Raw genomic sequence first — 22,669 nt, forward strand, 5'->3', positions numbered from 1 at the left:
CCCTCCCTCCGGGTGCTTGGGGGGGTACCCGGTGGGGTAGTCTTTGGGTGATATGGGATCAGCAGAAGGGCCTGAAAGATCCAGATAACACACAGAGACACATAAACGAGAGATACCGGAGGCTGCAGCCAGGTCGTTCCGCCTTCACACAATGGGGCTTTCTTTTAATGGCTCCCAACACCTCGTTATCAATCCCCTGACCTTCACAGAGTCTCTCCTTACATCTAGGGTTTGCAATCGCTCACCGCGACCATCGGCGAATCACCTCGGCGAGGACGGTTAATTGACATATTAATAATCGCCATCATTGTTAACGATGAGAGAAATGGTGCAGAAGAAAAAAGAGGTTATACTGCTTTTCGGGAAGTGTAATGCCGTACATCATTTCTTGGCATCATTAGGTCCATAAGTCTTCTAGTCTGTATTAGTAAAAACCTGCCCTAAGATATCATATCCACTATGTTGCACCGCAACAGGGAAACAAGAATACTGTGCATGTGTGTGTGTGTGTGCGTAAGGAATACATTTTGGTTTTCATTTTTGAAAAACATGTACATTATTACTCACTCTGTCCCACTTTCATGACTATCTTCATAGACTTGGTCTTGCAGACTCCTCCCTCCTGGTTCTCCAGCCCCTCCATTGTGCCATTAGAAGTAGCTGCGGAAGACGAAGACGAGGAGAAAATGGCCGTCACCACCAGCACCCACACGGGGGAGGGCTGAGTAATTATGTCTCTCTGTAAATCATGCGTGCCGTAGGAGCAGCCACCCTTTCTCTGGAGCGTAGGTGTGTGTGTGTGTGTGTGTGTGTGTGTGTGTGTGTGGGCATGGGTGTGCGTGTGTGTGTGTGTGGGCATGCATGTGTATATCCCCCCCATGAGTTGTTACGTATAGCTTTGCTAATGTGTTTTACACACAGAAGAAGGGGCACATTTGTTTGTTTCAGACTGTGTATGGTAGCCGACACGAGACACACTGAAACGCTGATTTCCCATCCAATTACAGAGGACCCTCGGGTCAGGAGGAACACAGTTAAAGACGCAAGTACACGACATGTGCGCACTCCAAACCCAACTGCTTACACTCCCCAACAGACACTCCTAACTCACACCTCAAGCACATTCCCTAACCGATAGTCCTAACACACTCCTTACACTCCCCAACAGACACTCCTAACTCACACCTCAAGCACATTCCCTAACCGATAGTCCTAACACACTCCTTACACTCCCCAACAGACACTTCTAACTCACACCTCAAGCACATTCCCTAACCGATACTCCTACCACACTCCTTACACTCCCCAACAGACACTCCTAACTCACAGCCCAACAGACACTCCTTGTGGTCATGCCGAACAATCTGGCAATGCCCGTAACCCAAAAGAACAAGAGCAGCCACGTGTTCAGACGGAGATTAAAGGCGTGGGATACAGAAAGGCAAGGGGTCACTGGGCCATTCGGACTAGGAGCGCTCGCGTGCGTTACCATGGCGAAGGGACACCGCTGTCCCACTTCCTCACTCTCACCAACGACACTTACGCTGGACAGCAGAACAAACCAGCAAAAGAGAGAGGGAGAGAGTGAGAGGAGAGAGGGCAGCTGTCATAGACAGAGAGAGGGTGACAAAAAGAGAGAGTGAAAGAGAGAGGAGAAGGGCAAGAGTGTCAGAAACACGCAGAGAAAAGGGGAGAAGACCTGCTGCGTCCAAACACCCGGATCTTTATTCACTCAACTCGTCAGACGACACCCCAGCACCACAGCAACACCCTGCATTTCCTCTGCAGCCAGAACGACAGAGAGAGTCAGAAGGACAGACTAACAGAAATAAAAAAAGTACAAGCAGGAGGAGGGCAAGAGAGGGATAAGGAGAGAAAGAATGTCAGACGGCGGAGACTGAAGGAGTGAGGGAAGGAGCGGAGGGGAGGGTCGAGTGGAACCTTTCCTCCGAAAAGGTCACGTGCTCCACTGGCATAAACCACAAAGCCAATTATCAACCCCTCTTAAAGCCACATGCACCTGCCTAAAGCCCAACCGTCCCAGCCTTTTAGCACACCTGAATACAAAATCACAGAGCCACGGACGTGAACAAGAATACGCAAACGCCGCGCACACAATCGCACTCACCCCAATACCCTGATACTGCCTTAAACACAATTAAACACTAACGTTATGTTCTGTTATATTTTGTGTTGTTATGTGAGTTATGTTATGTTAAGTTGTTTTGTTATGTTATGTTATTTTATGTTATTTTGTCATGTTATGTTATGTTATGTTATGTTATGTTATGTTATGTTATGTTATGTTATGTTATGTTAGTTATGTTATTATGTTATGTTAGTTATGTTATTTTGTTATGTTATGTTATGTTATGTTATGTTATGTTATGTTAGTTATGTTATGTTATGTTATGTTATGTTATTTTGTTATGTTATGTTATGTTATGTTATGTTATGTTATGTTATGTTATGTTATGTTATGTTACGGCACCATAACATGAATAATATTTTTTTAAATCTTCTACAGTCCTGACCCCGGCAGACCCTGCAGGCCTCCAGGACCAGGGCAGGAGGTCCCAGCATTCCACAGTGCACAGTAAACTACGGAGCAGCACAGGACTCGGAAGAAGAGTGGTTCAGACAGCGACGGCTTACGCAGGCCCTATTCACAGAGGCAAGCTGTCAGCGCCGTAGCGGCTGGCGCTCCCAGTGCTGCTAGAAACCGGGCGGACCGGGCAATGAGCTCCGGCAGGCGGAGGAGAGGGAGGACAAGCGCGGGGAGAATGAGCGCGGAGAGCAGGAGACGCCAGGACAAAACCGCTCGACAGGAACAGGGGGGAAATTCCTCCACAGCTTATCGCCCATTAGCGCCATACAGCACCCCAGAGGGCAATAGAACTTTGCTGTAAGAGCATTTTCTGACTGCCGTGCAACCTCCTGACTTCCCTCTCCCCCGCAAAGACGAATGTGCAAAAACAAAAGAGAAAAGAGCGAGCAAAAAAAAATAAAAATAAATAAGCTGAACAAAACGCATCGGAGAGGCGCGAAGCGTCGAAATGAGGGAGCGCTAACGTTTCTCAGGCCCTCGGTTAAGAGACGATAATTGCACAATGTAGTTTCAGGGGCGGTTCTGAGAGGAACCGGGGGTCCCTTTCCCAGCGCCTGCGTGTGTGGCCGTGTTCTTAGCGTGTGGCGGTTAATGACTCCCCCCGGTGTGGAGCCCGAGCGACCGCGCGGAGCGGCCGGACTCCCAGCAGGCCGAGGGAAACGGGCAGAGCTGAGCGCTGCTGCCTCTAGAGGGGGTGAGGGCTCACTGCACTCTCTCTCTCTCCACATCCCACCCCAACTCCCCCCCCCCCCGCCCCGCCCCCTCCCCATCAGGTCAGTTGCACGGGTCTAATGAGATGCGAGGGTTTAGCCGCTGTCAGGCTGCCAGACGCTCTGGCCTGCATTCCCTCCGCCGCTGAGCGTAGAGACAGGCGCCTCGCGGCCTGCCCCCCCGCCACCCCCCCCCCCCTTCTCCCCCCCATCCCCCCCCCCCCCCCCCCCCCCCGTGCCCCCCCTCCCCCTCCCTCTGCCCCTGTGTTAAAGCCCTTTCATCCACCGGAACAGAATTAAAAAGCAGGTGCCTCCCAGCAATCCCTGTAAACCAGCTTTAAAAAGCAAGCCCTGATTGGTGAGGTTTTCTTCCCTCTCTCTCTTACTCTCTCCCCAGCCCTCTCTCTGTTTCCCTTTTTCTTTTGTCCAGCCAGTTTGCATGTGAAATAAAAATAAGCGTTGAATGAATGATGCAGCACACGCAGAAACAAATCCTTGTACTGCCCTGTGCTGGTTGTGTGAACAAGTCTCTCTCTCTCTCTCTCTCTCTCTCTCTCTCTCTTTCTCTCTCTCTCACTCACTTGTTGGAGAGTTTTCCACATGGCAACAAAGAGCAAATCTTCTTAAAAGCTTGTGTGTGTTTGCATTTATATGTTTATATTAATCCTTGTGTTGTGAATCTGTTGTAACAACACTGGTTTATAACCCACACACACACGCGGACACACACGCAATGGCAGCCAGCTCCTCGGATCCAAGTCGAATTCAAAAATAAACATTTGCAATCTCTCTGTCAGTCTCCGTATCGCTGGCTGTCTCTCTGTGTCTTTCTGCGATAGTCAATCTGCCTGCTGCATGCTGCCCATAGTCCTCCCCTCAGGGTAGGATGCCTACGGACCATCCAGCGTAACCATAAGGGTATAGGTTCGGTTCCCCCCTGGGCAGAGCCTTGGTGTATTGAGCAACAAGGCCAGTTGCTTCAGTAAAAACACAGCTCTGTAAATGGAAAACACATCCCATAAATCACCACCATAAAAGTGTCTCACGGGAAAAATTACCACAGACACGCACGCACACAGACACACTGTACACACACACACATACACATACGCACACACACACACACCTAAACACACATACACACACACACACACACATGCACGCATGCACACAGCATGTACACACACTCACACATGCACACAAACACACACTCACACACACATGTGCACACACACTGTACGTGCGCAGTCCACACAGACGCCTCCCGTACACACACGACACACAGACACACTGTGCACACACACACTCACACATGCACACAAACACACACTCTGCGACTCCCCGCGCTCTCCCTCCTTCTGTACACACAGTTTACGCCAAAGTATTTGTTCTCTGTCTCGGGTTCCTTCACCCCGCCAAACAAAATAGGATGTTTTGCCCTCTTCCGAAGGAGAACTGGACTTTCTCGATACGCAGGGCCTCTCATTTAAAAAAATGACCGGAGGCTACGCGGTCTTATATTCCTTCCCCCGCCACAAAGCGGGGCCCAGGCTAGAAAGGGCCGTAGCCTTTGTTAGCTGACCTTGGTGTAGCGCTCTATTTTTCGTTTTTTTTTCTTCTTCTGTAGTACGGGCAGCGGAGCGCTACGTCACGCTGAAGGCCAGTCCCTCAGCCCGGGGTCAAAGCTGCTCACCAGGATGGCCCATGGAGGAGAGGGCCACTCTGCCTGTCTGAGCGCCTTCGGCAGCAGGGTAGCAGCGCGAGTTCCCCCCGCCCCGCCCGCAGCTTGTTTTACATCACACTGCATTGCATTCCTTTAGCAGACGCCCTCATTCAGAGCGACTCAGAATGCAAGAGAATAGCAGGCTAGCGCCGGTAAGCATTAGCGAACGCGCACGACGCGAGTCAACACAGCAGATGAAGGCGAAACAGAGGGAAATCCAGGAAGGTTTCAACTGAACAAGTCAGTCCGGCTCCAGCTCTGACGGAAAAGGGGACGTTAACACCAAACCTTTTTCCATAACTGGACTGAAAACAGCTACTTATTTCCTCATAAGTAAATTAACCTCCTGAGACCTGGCATAAAACTTAAAGTACTTATTTTCTTGACATCACGCAAGTGTCCAGAACGACAAAAACATGTTGCGGTGAAAATATTTTCAAAACTACTCTTTTGGTTCCTTTGAAGGTGCCCGTAGTGTAGGTTTCGGCACAGTAGAGTAAGTGGCTCTTGAGATTAAGGCCAGAGACTCACGGAAAATGAGCTGCCAGGCCTGAGGAGGTTATGGCTGCAGGCTTGGGTGTGCACCAGAACGCCTTTGGCAGGGGAACGGAATGCCTAACCTATCTCGCTCGGCTAACCCACCCAGCCTCGCTGCTCCGGGCAAAATTAAGATAACAGAAAGGGAGAGAGGCGAGTGAGGGACCGACAACATGAAAATCCAAAGCGAAAGGAAAATAGCAAAACAGACGGGGAAGAGCGAGAAAGAGAGAAAAGGGGAGAGAAAGAGTAGCACATGCCAATAAAACTTTTGAAAAAGTGTCACTGACAGAGATAGAGCGCGGGAGTTCATTCGCAGCCACAGTGAGAAGAAGAGAGCGAGAGAGAGGAGAGGAGAGGAGAGAGGCATGAGTGAATGATTGAAGCGAGGGACAGAGAGCCTTTCTGCAGGCCCAGTCACTACTCTCCCTGCCCTCCATCACTCAAATGTCACGGAAATCAGAGCTTCACTCTCTCTGCCACACTCATATAGCTATCTCCCCACAGCCAGCTCAGGGCCACTATCAGCTCATGTGTACAAGTGTGTATCCCATCTGTGCACGAAGCTAACACACACACATGTGCACACACACATGCACACACGCACACATACGCACACAGACACACGCACCCATGCAAGCACACACACACACGCACACACACACGCACGCACGCATACACGCACGTGCACATGCATGCACACACACACACGCACACACACACAAAGGTATATATTCACAGAAACCTATACCGACTCTGACCCAGACAGGTTCACTAACACTTCAAACCATTACCACAAACAACTCACAACATCACACTACCGTAGACTACACAAGCACGTTCAGCACCGCCTTTAACCGAATCTTTCTACTGGGATTTCAAACCAGCCAGTTGAATTATAATCTCAATTGTTTACTCAATTTCTCAGGCGGTTAATTCATTTAATCAACAAAGCGACCCTGTCTTTGTGTGTGCGAGCATAATTAACGCACAACAACCGCTATGCTGTATGAAGCTGCCATCACAATAGATGCTTACTGAATGGGAACATTCAGGGCCGGAGAGAAACAGACAGAGAGAGAGAGAAAGAGAGAGAGAGAGAGAGAGAGGGGGAGTGAGAGAGAGATAGAATGTGATACAGCGAAGATGCATCAATGATATTAATGACACAAGAATTGTCCCCGGAGAGAAAGAATTATACAGCACTAACAAAGGCATGCTCAATACATTTTCACTGATTATAAGCAAATTATTTTCCCTGAAAACAGAAAAAAGTGAGAAAGAATCCATCCAGGCGACTGAGTCTTCACAATAAATATATATACAGGGTGATGGAATAATAATTTTTAAATATTTATTATTATTACTATTATTATTATTAGTAGTAGTAGTAGTAGTAGTAGTAGTAGTAGTAGTAGTAGTAGTAGTAGTAGTAGTCGTTGCACTGGTAGTATGAGTACTATCACTATTACTAATGGGCCACACCAGGACAGTTGCTACTGTATGGTAACAAGAGACTGCCTACTTTACTGTCAAAGGTGAAAATCAAAGGGCAAATACAGCCTAAGTGCTCATAAGTTGGCACTGACAACAGGATGACGCAGTCAAACCAGCCGCCCCAAAGCAGATCATGTGACCACTCTGATTCATGTTATTGCTATGAGACGGTACAGGCAGAGCAAGACACGCTCTCCTGTACTGCGGTTAGAGTGAGCAACTTTGGCTAATTCAAAATCGAAGAAGAATGTATCTCCCTCAAAGACCCAGAGAAATGGCCAGTTTTACTGGGCCCAACACAGCCCCATTTGCAATGGCCAGCGAGACCCCTGATCAGTCTTTACTTGTTCGTGGCTAATAGTTGCTGCATGTTTACAACGGATAGTAATCTCGTTGTTGTGTTTTTTTTTTAACCGAGTAATTACGCTGTTGGCTGTCTGCTGTTCTTTGTTTTGGCAGCACTGTGTAATGCCATGCCAGTAAAGCGCTATCAAAATGAAAACGAAGAGAGAGAGAGATGGAGACAGAGAGAGAGAGAGAGAGAGATGGAGACAGAGAGAGAGAGAGAGAGAGAGAGATGGAGACAGAGAGAGAGAGAGAGAGAGATGGAGACAGAGAGAGAGAGAGAGAGAGAGAGATGGAGACAGAGAGAGAGAGAGAGAGAGATGGAGACAGAGAGAGACAGATGCAGCAATGATATTAATGGCGTGCTAATTGTCCCCGTATAACCCCCCGGAGCGTGAAAGCGGCAGCACTCTGCCAGGGTCACGGGCTGGTTACGGCCACTCGGAGCCTGGCGCTGTAATCCACCCTGACAGGGGAGCCCTCCGATTCGGACAGCGGCTCACATTACACCTCACCCCACTGCTGTCCCGGTCCCGCCGTCCCAGCCCTGCCCCGCTGCCCCCCCCCCCTTCTTTATTTAATACACACACGTGTTTTATAGTTCAGAGAAATCATTTTGCTGTTTCAGTGCCCACATACGCAAGGTCTCAATAAGATTCTGCCCTTCCTCTTTGTGACAGTTTCTCTCGTTCTCACACACGCAAACACACATACACACAAAGCAGGTGCAAACACACAAAATACAGACACGCACACACACAAGCATATACATGCAAACACACATACACACATACACAAAACAGAAACACACACACACACACACAGACACATGCACTCAAATAACTTTATTTGCATGACTTCCCAATGAACAGTATTGCCAAAACAGAGTTTGGAGCAGGCAAGAGGTCTCTCTCTCTCCCTCTCTCCCTCCTGCTCTACCTCTCTCTCTCACCCTCTCTCACCCTCTCTCTCTCTCTCTCTCTCCCTCTCCCTCCCCCTCCTCTCTCTCATGCGCTTGTCAGCAGTCACTCCTGTGCTATTTAGATCAGACTGTGCTCCGCTCTCAGGTTCCTCTGCAGGCAGCGCTGCCTCATGCACTCACATCAACCCGGCCGCTGCCCTGGAGGCCCCGGAGTTATCATCACACTGGGAGAGCGCTCAAACAAAACTGTGTGTGTGTGTGCGTGTGCGTGTGCGTGTGCGTGTGTGAGTGTGCGCATGCGTGTGTGTGTGCGTGTGCGTGTGCGTGTGCGTGTGTGTGTGTGCGTGTGCATGTGCGTGTGTGTGTGTGTTTGTGTGTGCATGCGTGTGTGCGTGTGCGCATGCGCGTGTGTGTGTGTGTGTGCGTATGTGCGTGTTTCGTGTGTATGTGCATTCGTGAATGTTCTTTACAACAACCTAAGGAATATACTATATATACCTACATGTGTGATATATGAGCGGTTAAAGTTTTATCACCATTATTATCGAAGATGCAGACAGAGAGAAGGTGCTGGCCATTGGCAGGGTCAGACACTGTGTTTCTCCAGTATATCAGTGAAATGCAGCAGAGCAGGCTCAGGGAGGAGAAAAGCCAAAGCAGCAAAGCACCTACAGACGACCAACTCTAAATAACCTGATGACTCACCTCCCACACACACTTCCCCTTCTCTCCACTCCTCTCTCGAACTTATTTTTCTCATCCCCCTCTTTCTACTGACCGAATGTGTCCGACGGCCCAGTCTTTTGTAGTTTCAGACATCATTACAGCGTTCCGTTCTTTTTATGTTACTGCAACGTTGTTTTTTTAATATTTCCGATCCCCAAGCCTTACGACCAGAGATGTTCTTTAGCTCAGCTCTTTCTGCGATGGTTCTTTGTTACACTTCGACAAAGGAAAAAGAAATGAACTCATCATTCCCTTGCGAGTTGAGTCAATCCATTCTGACCCAGTCAATTGGATTAAACAGGCTGTAATTAATTACTTATCTGATCCGGCACAGATAAGTCTGCTCGTCCCTGGACCGTCTCCAATATAGACCCCCCCCCCCCCAGACACACACACACACACACACACACAGTGGCGGTTTTCATCCCCAGCAACGATTTGCGGAACGCTCACACATCCTGGGCTTTTCCTGATAAGACTTTGGGAGAAATCTGCGCCCTCCACCCGTGCAGTCTGCCCAGGGGTTACGGTCCGAGTCAGGCCAATGCATCAGAGTGTGTTTTTTTTTGTTTATTTTTTTTTTCATCCTATCGCATTTTTAGAGTCGAATTCTCTCCTCTACCGGCCTAATTGCATTTCTGACGAGGACCGGTGGTAAGAAAGAAACCTGTGCTCGGTCTAACGAGCTGAGATCGGAGCGCGTCCGACGCTCAGGCAGAGACAAAACCACGGAGACGGAGCAGGGACAGACACGCTGAGGGAGGGGTGCGGCTTTCACACGCGCGGAAACGTGACGTCCCGGCATGCAAAAGCACAGCACGCCTTCGCTGTTTATTTTTAGTTTTTTTATCTCTCCTTTAATTCATCCAGGTGAGCCCCAGCGAGATAAAAATCTCTTTACCCAGGAAGCCCCACAAGCGCTCACAAGCTCACAAGCGCGCCCCGGCGTGTTCGAAAGCGGCCATTTTCTGCGAGCGGAAGAACGCAGCGCCGCACACAAGCGCCCTGCTCTGCGGGCACAGGAGCCGCAGGACCTCAGCCTCCCCTGAATTACTGCTCCCCCCCCAGTCACGTGACCTCCTCCCAGCATTCCCCACGCCAGAGCCAGCTCCAGGGGAGTCACGTCATAAGGAACAGTGCGGGGTCGGCGCAGGCGAAGGGGGGGGGGGGCGCGAATAAATCCATCCATTCATAAATGACGGACGCTCGTGCGACCGACCCTCATAGCGGTGTGGTGGCCCACTGCCGACCAGCTTACTGCCCAACACACACAGCACACACGCACGCATACACACACACAGACACACACAAACACACACACACACACGCATACACACACACACACACACACACACACGCACAAACACGCACACGCACACGCGGCCGGTTTGTGAAAGGCGAATGATGTTAGAGAGGTGGGGGGGCCTTTGTGTCTCTCCTGTGTAACTGCTCTGATGGACAGCCCCAGCGGCGGATGGCTCTCTTAGTGCCTGTTCCAACAGTACTCAGAAGGGAGGTTTTCAAAGCCTCCCTCTCTCTTCCTCTTCCTCTCATATGCTCTCATTCTCTCTCTCTCTCTCTGTCCCTCTCTCTCTCTCCTCCCCCTCTCCTTTGCTCTCCTCCTCTCCCTCCCACTCTCTCTCTCTCTCTCTCTCTCTCTCTCTCCTGTATTGTGCCCTGTGGTGACTCTAGTTCCTTGGATCGCCTGCTCCCCCCCACCCCTCCCCTCCCCTCCCCCCCCCTCCCCTCCCCTCCCCTCCCCTCCCCTTCCTGCATCGGCGCTGAAAGCCAAGCGGACGCCGCGGGCTCGGCCGCAGTCCAGGCCCCGCATTGTCGCACGGAAAAAAAGGAGGGAAAAACCCCGGCTCGTCGAACGCCAACTCGCCAAGCGGCGGGAGCACGGACGCCAGCTCGGAGGGGCAGAGGGCTCCCCGGCGCTTCCGCACGCCGAACGCACAGGGCTCCCTCCCACGCCACCGCTAAGCCCCAATCCCCAACCTTACAATTCAGGTCCAAACCCGCCGCTAAGGCAACCAACACCAGGCCCGTTCTGCTAAACACATGCAGCACGCACACCGGCTAATCCGTACGACGACAGCCACACTCAAGAAAACGAGCGTTTGACTTCCTGTTGACTTGCGGGAATAGGCGTGAATTCCTGACAAACAAGCCAACTGACCAAGTCCACCCCCACCCCACCCCACCCCACACACACACACACATACATTCACACCCTCTCCCACGGATCTTTGAACAATACAGAATACCGAAATGTTGTTGGGGGGGGGGGGGTGGGGGGGGTACTCACAGATGATGTAATAGTCCCGCCCTCTGAAGAACTCCAAGCCCCACAGGTTGGGGCTGAACTCCTGGAACTTGAGGGTGAACTTGACGTCCTGGTCGGGCTTGACGCAGTTGAGCAGGGGCGTGTCCGCTTTGGTGATGGTGCAGCTCTCCAGCTGCGCCCGCTGCACCATGTACAGCTTGTAATACTCCACCCCCTCCCCCACCCCGCCATCCACCCGCGGGCACACAATGTCCATCTTATCCCCGATCTGGGGGTACAACACCAGCCCCTGTCCCGGGGCGAATCTGAGGAGAGAAGGAAGAAGACAGGGCGAGGTTAGGGGGGGAAGAACGGTTTCCTCGGGTCTCTGGGATACTTTGCGTCTTCAATGCTGATCTACAGAAGAACTAGAGATGCTTTACAGTGTGACTTTCCTCACAAGGAAGTATGGATGGAATTTAATGTATTCTTTTAAGTGGGAGAGGTCCCTGAAAGTATGTGTATGTGTACTTAACTAGTGAAACATTGTCAATCATTAATCTTTAAAAGTAAAACTTGGTCTAATGCACAACAGTTGTTACCTGTTGATTTGTCTGTATAGACGTGCATTTTCCACAAAAAAAAATCTGGAGCATACACAAACAGCTGACAAGGATTATCCTATCACACTGAACTGCAAGTTAGCCTTTGAAATGCTACCACACTAAGCCCATACACAGAGTTATTAGGAGAGACTGTAGACTTTGGACAAAATCTGTGGGTTTCTAAGTTAGGCTGTGGACATCTTCAGGCTATCATCATGTTGGCTCCCTACTCTGGTCAAGAGGTGGATTTGGGGAGTTGAGATGGTCAGGTCACAGCCCATCTCTCATAGCACAAAGTAGCTTTATGTGTGGGTACACCAGCACTCTGCTTCAGGGTCATTACAGCCCCAACCCCAACCTCCCACCAATCCCCTCCTGACACTGAGAGGCAGGGAGCGAGCAGATGACCACTGGGGGCAGTCTTTGCCTCAACTGGGTCCTGTGACCGGCCACGGACCTTCTCTGTTTGACACAGTGAACCTTCAGCTTGCAAAAAGAGAGACAGAGAAGGGCAGAGAACAAAATGAAGACTGAGAGAAAGAAAGGGCAAGGCTACATTTACGTTAGCATTACGTAGGTCTATGATTTTGTTTCTTTGTTTATTTGTGTGATTGAATATTGCTGTAAAATGTGTTCCTGTTTGACTGCCATTTGTTTATTCAGTCAGCATACACTTTGGAAAAGTAAGGGCATTATTCTTGTCACGTTAGTAATGCCAACTGAAGTGACCTGAACTGAACTAAGAGAGAGAGAGAGAGAGTGAGAGAGAAAAAGAGAGAGAGAGAGAGAGAAAGAACCCGAGAGAGCAGAAAACAACCTCCAGACTCCCTCTGATCTGCTGCCATGCATCCCAGCCCCCCACAGAGGACTATCATATCAGCGGTGGTTCTCTTAAAAGCTGACTGTTGGGTCTCCAGCTCGGGCCTCCCCTGCACATTTAAGAGGCTGTGCCAGCCCCGGACTCTGGGAATATCGTTCTACATTAATGCATCAAATATAAATAACTTCTCCGCGTTTTGTTTTCCTTGTTTGCTCAATAATTCACTCGCTCGCTCGCTCGCTCGCTCGCTCGCTCTCCAAGTCGGGAGCGTTCTGGCAGACGGCCCGGCGCCGCGACCTCCGACCCTCCCCCGGGGAAAGATGAGGAGCACGAATCAAGAGTCTCGAGACGATCGGAGGGGGGGGGGGGGGGGGGATGGGGGGAGTCCAGAGCTTTCTGAGCTGCGGGCGAGTTCTTACGCCAGACTCATGCCCAACTGCTGAACGTAAACAAGAGCCTTAGAGGCTGAGCGCACTGTGCCCGTTGCTATCTTCCTGATTCAAAGTAAAAATGTACCTGAATTACCAGGACATCTGATCGCTGGTTTAAACTGAAGCACAAACAGAGGCTCTCACACATAAGAGCAAATGTGCACATGGCAGTGCAGCACAAATGTCAAAATACACAAATGTATATATTTACAATGGTCACACACAACTCCTCCACAGAAGGAAATGTACACCTTCAAGCCAACACAAACTAAAATGCCTTCATTTGAATATCAGAACGCATGCAGAAAACTCCTGGGTTGTTTTTTTAACCTCTGGCCTTTGACACATGCATGGACATGAGCGTATTTGTCGTTTCAAAACACAATATCATGAGAACAACTGACATAACGACTCTGCACACAGTCCTTCTTTTCTCTCTCAGATTAAAAAGGCAGAACACTAAGGTTGGGACCTGGCAAAGGTCGGTGGCAGCTAGTTTCTATGGCTACAGCCCACTGCTTCTGCGAAAGAGCTGAATCTACACAGTAGTGTGGAGTTAAATAGGCCCAGCACAGTCCTGTCACAGAACTACTCTGGTACCGAGGCACACTCTCATCATTCTCTCTATATTTTTCTCTCATCCCTCTCTCTCCATCGCTCTCATCCCTCTCTGTCTCCTACTCTCACACCTCTGATGCTAATTCTCTCACTCCCCTCTATCTATCTGTCCTCTTGTCATTAATTTACCTTTCATACACCTCTCTCTCTCGTTTCCAACTTTTTTCTCTTCCCCCGCTTTCCTTCGTTTTCTCATCCCTCTCTCAGTTTAAATTCTGACAAAAAAAAACTGCTGTGGCACTGAGGAACATTCTCTCTCTCGTCACACTCACTCTCATTCTCTCTCATCGCTCTTTCTCTCCCCCTTCTCTCCCGCCCTCAACAAATTCAGATCACAGGCTGCATCAGCAGTACAAGACACTGAAAAAAAAAGAAAAAATCTACGGCAATGAAACAATTTCTTCTTCTTGCGAACAGTCAAACAGGTTGGAATGGAGACGTCGTCGCGGCCGGTTTCAGAGGGGCTTCTCTCAGCCGCCACCTGAGGAACCCGATCGATAGACCAAGGAGAAAAGAGGGGAGAGGAACCGTCAGATCGCACGACCGAAGCTCGCTGCGAGCCGCCGCCGCGCGCTAACCGAGGCCTCGCCTGCAGTCGGCCTGACCACAGCACAGCGCAGCGCCGCCGGCTACCCCCGCACCTCAGCGTCCGCACCTCAGCGTCCGCACCGGCGCCGATCCAGTTGAAGGAGGAAGGGCCGGACAAGGTCGCCCGGACCGCCAACGCACAGACGCCATCGTTACCTCCAATCCCTCTGCGTCAGCAGACGATTGGACTGCTTCGTTCTGGAGCCAGCATATCCAATCAACAGGGCTGGGGGAGGGGGGGGAGGTGGGGGGGTATTTTGGAAGGAGAGCTGGTGGGTAGGGCGGTGAGAAGATGGGGGGGTGGGGGGGGGGGTGAGGGGTTGGACACGGGTGTAAAACCAATAAAAGCCGAGGTCTCCCTTTCATGTCTGGGAATTGCTTTAACCCCCTGCATGAGCCAAATTTTACCCTCGCCCCCCACTCCCCTCCCCCTCCAGCTCATCCCCCCCCCCCCCCCCCAAAGCTGTAAATATTACCCGGGGTCTGCATGAGAAAGGCCGGGCGGACAGCGGGAGGCCCGCCGAAGGAACGTTCATCACCCCACACTGGCCCGCTAACGAGCACACACCAGCCGGAGCGAGCCGCTATCTGTTAATACCGCCGCAAGGGGGGGGAGCGGAGGGCGGCGACGCGGCGGATAGGTGGGCGCCACGGCAACGATCTGGGGGGAGGGGCTCATCCGGCCGGTGACATGTAAAGAGGGACGGGCGGCTTTGTTGTTCCAGCCCAAATGTCCTCTTCCCCGACGTGTACTTGCGCTGCAGCCCGAAGAATGAAAGGCATGCAAGACAAATACTAAGCAACAAAATGAAATCATGATGTTGGGAGAAAGACCTATATCTACACAGTGAAAAGTTTAGAAGCTTACTAACAATAATAATAATAATTATTATTATTATTATTGTTATTATTATTATTATTATTATTATTATTATTATTATTAATAATAATAATAATATTAATATCATTGTTGTTGTTATTGTTTATATTATTATTAACTGTGCAAATGCGAATGCCACATACAACATGCTAACATATTGCCTATTTCATATTGTAACTGCTTCTGCAAGCCTGCATTGTTTTGCCCTACCAATAAAGCGCCACTTAATTAAATTGAATTCAACTCAAACTAATCTATATCCCATAAAATATAGACAAGTCTCTCTGAAAGACTCCAGTTCTGAAGAGCCAGTGTGTCTACTGGATTTCCAACGTGCTTAATCTGACTCTGTGATTGGACAATGAGTCGATACGGCTTGCCTTCGATGCCTAAATTAGCAACTGATTGAAAGGAAGTCATAAAATCTACATAAACTGCTGCCCTTGAAGACTGAAGTTTGAGATGCCTATCTCAGAGGAACACATCGTCTCTTAAAGAGACGCATCTGGATACATCTCCTCTCTAGAGACACATCTGCTGTTGTAGTCTCCTTCCAGTTGCGTCTTGGTCTTGATTTTTCCCGTGGAGACATTGTGGGACCCCCAGGAGACGAGGCACACAGGTGCTCAGGCCTGGTTCAACGTTTTCTTTTCTCTGATATCAGATCAAAGTGCAGCCCAATAAGCTACGAGCGGGTGAGAAGGGAGGAGAAGGAAAAACACAACTGAAAAGTCAATCAACTGCCGGACATCTGCTTTTGTCATTTCGCTTTTGTTTCTTTCCCCCCTCCTTCACAACCAACAAAGGGGAGAGTTTATATTATTTTTTCGTCTTCTGTTCTTCTCAGTTCTTGACGCGATGGCCTAAGGTCGTGGCCGCAACATCACAACCTGCTACCTCTGTCTCACTTCCTCTCTCTCTCTCACTCTCTCTCTCACCTTCATTTTTTTTTTATCATTCCCCCCTTCTTCTCTTTTTAACTCCCACCCTGGCCCTGCCTTCACCTAAATACCGATTGCGGAGATGTAGAATGCGGGGGGGGGCGGCGCGGAATGAGTGCGTCAAGCTAGCCCTACAAAAATAATCACTGACCACAGGACAAAGCCGGTACTGTGTGCTTCCCGAGCCTGCCGCTCTCCAACAGACCGTGGCTGTCTGCCGCTGGACGGCGTGGGCTCCTCTTCTTTAAATATATCTCCATCGCCGTCTCTCCTGCCAGGCTCAGACCGCACGGCTCTCTCCGCTCGCTCCCGTCTGTATTTATCCCCGGCGAATCCACGCGTCCTCGCCCCCAAACGCATTAAACCACGCGCAAAAAAATATAAAACTGAAACCCACAGCACGGCGCAGCTCGGCAACAAGTGACAGGTTCGAAGTGAGGCCAACGCGAGGGAGAGAGAGACAGATAAAATGAGGCTAGGAGATGAAAGCTATGTTTTATTTGTGTTTAAAATGCGAAGTTTATTTGACTTTCGGTCATCCCCTCAGTATATTGGAGATTCTAATCAAGGACGGAGAAGTTCAGGAAGTGGACGCACGGTGACGGCATGGGAGTAAATTCACCGCGTTTTCATTAAAATGGGATGCGGATGATCGGAGGCCTGTACCGTTCGTGAAGTCTGCCATCATGCCATAATGAGTAACAATTAATCTTAAATAACAATATCAGAGCGCCAAGGGTTCAACCCACACGCCCTCAAAACCTCTGTCCCCACCCTCACTCTTCCTATGCCCCTCAGATACATTCTAAAGGCAAAACTTTTTTACACTTCCATGAGTTGGCATGGAAAGTTTTTTTTCAGCCTACCTTTGTGCGCATTATACCAAATGGGAAGACTTACCAATGTTTTACACGTGATACTAAAAACAGAAAATCCTCCAAGCGAACCATATTGTAAGGGCAGAGTATAAACCTGTTTTTGTCTTGTTTTGTTTTCTTATGTGCGTAACAAATCAGATGGCCTCTTGTGTTTCCTCCCTGCGGCACTGGGAACCCCCTGTTGATCATTCATGCTGTATCTGCATATCTATACTTGCCTGGCTATAAAGGCCAAGCATCTTTTGTAATCTACTAATGAACTACAGAAAGCGGCGGATTCCACTGCAATAAAAAAATGTGTTAAGCAGGGCTTCGCTTTTGTTTCTCACGTAAAACTACAAAACGGATTACCAGTAGGCGAAAAACCACCATGGTGTGCATACACTGGTTTAAGTAAAGCGTAAACAACAGTACGATTTAAACTGACAGGCAGGGCCCCATGGTTAGCATTTTCCTCTGCACATTCACCGAATGCACTGAACTTTGCTGAGTCTTCGTCGGCCCGAGACAGAAAACAAAGAAAACTAAACGATATGGCGAAGACCCAGAGATTTTTTCCCCCTACAATCTGAACACATCCAAACAAAAATGTAGAAATTACATATTAACTACATTTTAACTGGCGGGCATAATTACTTTGAGCAAAAAGATAAAATGTAAGGAGAAATATTAATAATGTAAAAAAAAATTCACGAGTAATTATTTTCGTCAATGAAAAGACCCGCATGCTAATCTTGTATGGTGTTTATACTAGAGGAACTACTCATTAATACGAATGAGGACCAGGTTGAAAACTCATTCGACACGTCAGTCAGTCATCTCGTGCTTGTAATTCAGCTCATGGGCAGTGGTAGTGGTAGCCTATTTTGCTAATTGTTTTATTTTTTAAAGATAATGAGTAACCTTGCCATCTGATCTACGCCCTATGTGTGCTTGAGCAAAAAAAGGGTTCATTAGGAAGAACGAACGATACGGGTACCTTCTTCCGTGACTGGGCTTCAACATGGATTAGCGATAAATTGGCTACGGGTTGTGGGCTAGTGAGGTCAATTAATATAAATAAAAACTTTTTCAAACTTGATTTTTGCTGTGCATTGACGTAACGTACAAATAAAAAGCAGGAAACATCTTTATATATGCGCGTTCATCCGTCTATAAATCAGTTGAGAAATGAACTGTCTTACTAAAATATTAAATTGGTAATCATAAACGACTGGTGTATGCTCTACAATGTTCCTTTTCATATTTCCCCAGGAACGATCACAGCAAAATGTCCAGTGTAAATCAACTCTTACCGGGTGCATATGGTCCCTATTCGACTCATATGTAGCCTACTATCTTAAGAGCTGAATGAACAGTGGACATATTACATTTACGAGTAAATTGTACGCATTTGGGTTGCACTAGACGGAACTGCGGGCTACAAGGAGCAGCGCTGGCAACCCGGGATTGGCATTAGCCTCTCGCCTGTTAAACACTATCAGCTCCATTTCTCCCCTCTACTTCGCCAACAGCCGGCAAACCAATGACCTAATAATCACTCCAGCCATCTCAATGCCTGACACTCTCCTACACCAGGATTTGAATCTCTAGTCTTAACACCATCAACTAGGCCGTTATTCTGCATTATCTGGCCATGCTGCGCAGACAGTATTTTAACTGCTGATTGCGCAACTACCGCCGTACGAAAAATGCGAATACCATAGCGACACAGACCAGTTAGGAATTGTATGTAATATGCAAAGCCACCAGCATCTCTCTACCCCCCCCCCCCCCCCCCCCCCCCCCCCCATATCTGTTTATCTCTCTCGCGATAATAATTCTCGCATTGCGTTATTTATTCTCTACTCCATCGAACGCAAATTCCGCGTGCCATATCTGAAGACATGCAGGCTGCAGTCCTGCTGATTAAAAATGAAGACGCGAATAAAATGTCTTTTCAAGCAGATGCATTTTCGAAGGCTACTGTAAGTATGAGAGGCCAAGGGGGCACCTGTTAAACGTCGTCATTGCCTCCGAGCTGTCAGTCCAGGCCCATTAAAAAAATTAAGAGAATAGCTACTTTTCCAACTAAAAGATCTAAAGTCGCGTGGTGAAACGTATTTTTCTATGACAAAAAAACGGAACGCAGACAAGTATGCCCAGGTCCCCAAAAAATAAAGAACTGCTTCGATATGCCGATATTCATGTTAAAATTCAAGTCAGGTTTATGTGGTTTACATGTTATAGAGCGTACTTTCCAAGAAAACCCGACATCCTTCCAGCTCAATGTAAGCTAACTCCACGGTGTCCACATTTCCAACTCAGTGCGTATCGCCGAATATTTTTTTATATTTTGAGTCGTGCATAAAAAATGTGTAAATGTCTAACCTGTACAGTGGCTCATAAATTACAGGCCATATTTAGTTAATTATCCGAAGGGCCCTAAATATGTTAATTTTGTACAAGTTAACTTGTTTGTTTCCAATACAAAGAGCAACTGTTGTGATGTCTATGAAGCTTAGGAAATATAAAACAAATGTGGCATATCGATATCTGAATAAAAAAATACAGTAACCAATATTGTCCTATTAAAAAGTTTTTTTTGAGAAACAGAAATAAAAATAAATTCAAAGATGAGTACGTTGCATTATAAACTTTTTAAATGCACAAATTTGCAACAATAAAATTTGACATTATTATTATTACTATTCTTATTTATAATTATTATTATTGCATGGCATGGTACATCATATGCGCCTTCAAACAAGATTATCAATGCGCGATGGAGATGACGGATCCAACCGTAAGTGGGCCTTGCGCTAAATAGTCGAGGATGCTAAACTTCATAACCTCTATATTATGCAGTCTCATTATTAATCAAAATGTTATTTCTGAAAAACAGTACATACGTTTTTTTTGATCACGCAGAGGCGAGGTGTAAAGTTAAGAATATTCATTTTAGAAGACAAGTACCCTAGGACATACGAACTATCCTCTCGGCCCCCATCGAATATAAAATCGTTCATCACAAACACCGCAACCGGGCATTAAAACAGAAAAAAAACGCAAAAAGAACAGCAATACGCCTCTGTTGTATTAAATATAATGTTATCTTAAATATAATTTCACCTCAGTTGACTGCAGGTTAGGCTACGCACTTAAAACGGCTTCTTGTGGGACTCATCCGAGCCTTTTTGATGATTGATATTCTACAAGCATTTTAGCACATATTTAAGATTATTTCTGTTATTTTTCACTACAGACACGCTCTTATGACTACTCTGTTGGGGTAATGTAGCATATATGGGTTAAAACAAGTATCTTGCCAGTAATGTATATGTAGTGAGCGCGTTTGCTTTACTTACTTGGTGTTTGTTGTATTCCAGTAGATGGACTCTAAAATGAGCGCACGGGACAGGTTCACCTTGCACACAAGGAAGAAAACTCCGAAACAGTATCTCCACAGCGACTCCCCCATTATTGCATCCACCACGGTGGGTCACAAAATGTGGGATATTAAATATATATTTTGTTATTATTATAATTCGTATCGCCAACGAGCGTAAATGCGACAATACACGGAGCAAAACTCTGTAATCCGACGCAGAGGAATAATTTTTCAATTAAATTCCCAAAGAAGAAACGGGTTTAATCAGTCCCGCCACGGCCAAAAAGCGACCGCTCTTACGGAGCGCGCAAATATCCCAAGCACCGGGAGAGCTCCAAACCTTCAGAAAGCAAGAGCAGAACAGGGGAAAACCGGGTCGTGCGGCAGTCTCTCATTCGGATGAGACCGTGTTAATTTTCCTCAGCCATCCGATCCGAAGGAGGTACATTCCTCAGAGCAGGGCGACCCACGCCACTGTCGATGTCCTTTCCCTCGATGCCAGATACATGTGAACACAATAATCCGCGGTTTTGTCCAGCGATTGCCAAGTAAAGTGGTATCAATCCAACTGCACGCGTTCTCCGAGAGTAGCAGCAGAAAAAATAGTGATTCTGTATATTCCCTATGCAAGCTGCAAATTATCTGCAACTGAGACTCTAAAAAATGGATAAAATAATGATAACAAATGAAAACTAAATAATAATAATAATAAGTTAAATTAATGAAACTAAAGTAAAATTCTCATTTCGGTCCTTTTCAGTTGTAAGGGAGTGCTGTTGGTGAATCATGCAGGTCCCGTAGAACTCCTTTGTGAAATTGCAAGGCGGCACGAAAAGCTACGCTGAGCCCGGGCTGCAAGTAACTGAAAGCGACCGAGAGACGGAATATTTGCTAGCAGTGTCTTTCCAGTGGCCCCGCCCACGTTGATTCTCATTGGATAGACCGCTGGAAATCAATAGAAACACTTCAGGCGATCAAGGTAAACGTTTTGGTGACTAGTTGAACCCCAAATCAACGACCGAGGGGGATGAAGTGGAACGACACGCGAACACAGCCGAATTGCTTTACATACACTTGAGAAATAAAATTATTTAGCGACGATATTCATAATAATGCAATGCAATTTTACCAATGAATACATGCGGCAAAATGCCTTTGGATATTGTAAGAAAATACAACCGAATAGACTAAATGTCTTTGTCTTACTGGTTTTTTTCCCCCAAATAAGTAGGCAACTCTACTGCAAGTTGAGTCCAGAGATGTCGCCGACCGTCTGCAGCCGAAGTGTGGGTTTAACGTACAGGATTTAAATGTTAAGCTGCATGATGCCAAGTTTAGGTAATAGGCTATATAAAGATAAAACAGCATTTAGTATACAATTAACATACATATCTTATTTAATGCATAAATGAATTTAAATCGACATTTCACAATAAATATTGGCACAATCTTTTATATTATATGGCATCAAATTATCAGTTCTTTTAAAATAACCATACGTTTAAAGGAACCTAAATAGGCTTCTGTTTTTGGAGTAGGCTACATTGTTCTTATAAATAATAATTTAAAGTTTCGTCTCTACTGCCTATGGATAGCAAGACACAAACTTAGAAGAGATATGTTGAATGTGATTGATGTGAATTACGTCAAACTGGAAACCGTAAAACCAATTTCCTTCCGAAGGGCAACAGCGCTCACTAGCGGATAAATGTACAATAAATAGGTGAGTAAAAACGAGACGTTTCACAGATGTTTTTATTTTTTTTATTTGTGATAAATCAGATTTAATGAATAATCATAGGCTTGCGTGAGATTAAGTTAGTATCTTTAATAATATATATTCATTTGAATTTTCGAAAAAAAGTTTTTGTTTACAAAAGGAAATAAATTCATATGTAGCCTACATATGGTACAGGTACATATGCATACTTGTATGTTTGTTTGTATGTAGCCTATTAGTAGTAGTAGTTGTTGTTGTTGTAGTAGTAGTAGGAGTAGCAGCTGTTGTAGTAGTAGTAGCAGCAGCAGCAGCAGTAGCAGTAGTAGTAGTAGTAGTAGTAGTAGTGGCAGCAGCAGCAGTTGTAGTAGTAGTGGGCTATTACATTGTTCCTCTTGCTGGTGTTGTTTTAGCGTAATACATAGCCTAAAATAGGAATATTTTGTAGTTATTATAGTCACTGTTATTACATTACATTACAGGGATT

At 47.3% G+C, this 22,669-nt stretch overlaps 1 protein-coding gene across 1 annotated transcript in view; it reads right to left on the minus strand.

Moving 5' to 3' along the window:
* LOC118223620 (ephrin-B2a-like) overlaps positions 1–21,338 on the minus strand; it is a 23,390-nt gene extending 2,052 nt beyond the window's left edge. The window contains exons 1-4 of the mRNA XM_035410373.1: positions 20,443–21,338; positions 11,377–11,660; positions 568–660; positions 1–71 (exon numbers count right to left, since the gene is read on the minus strand). The exon at positions 1–71 is cut by the window's left edge and continues 46 nt beyond it. Coding sequence (XP_035266264.1) covers positions 1–71; positions 568–660; positions 11,377–11,660; positions 20,443–20,555 — 561 coding nt within the window. The 5' untranslated portion in view covers positions 20,556–21,338. The remainder of the gene's footprint in view (positions 72–567; positions 661–11,376; positions 11,661–20,442) is intronic.
* Between the last annotated feature and the right edge of the window lie 1,331 nt (positions 21,339–22,669).

The sequence above is a fragment of the Anguilla anguilla genome, chromosome 3, assembly GCF_013347855.1.
Source record: "Anguilla anguilla isolate fAngAng1 chromosome 3, fAngAng1.pri, whole genome shotgun sequence".
Classification (NCBI taxonomy): domain Eukaryota; kingdom Metazoa; phylum Chordata; class Actinopteri; order Anguilliformes; family Anguillidae; genus Anguilla; species Anguilla anguilla.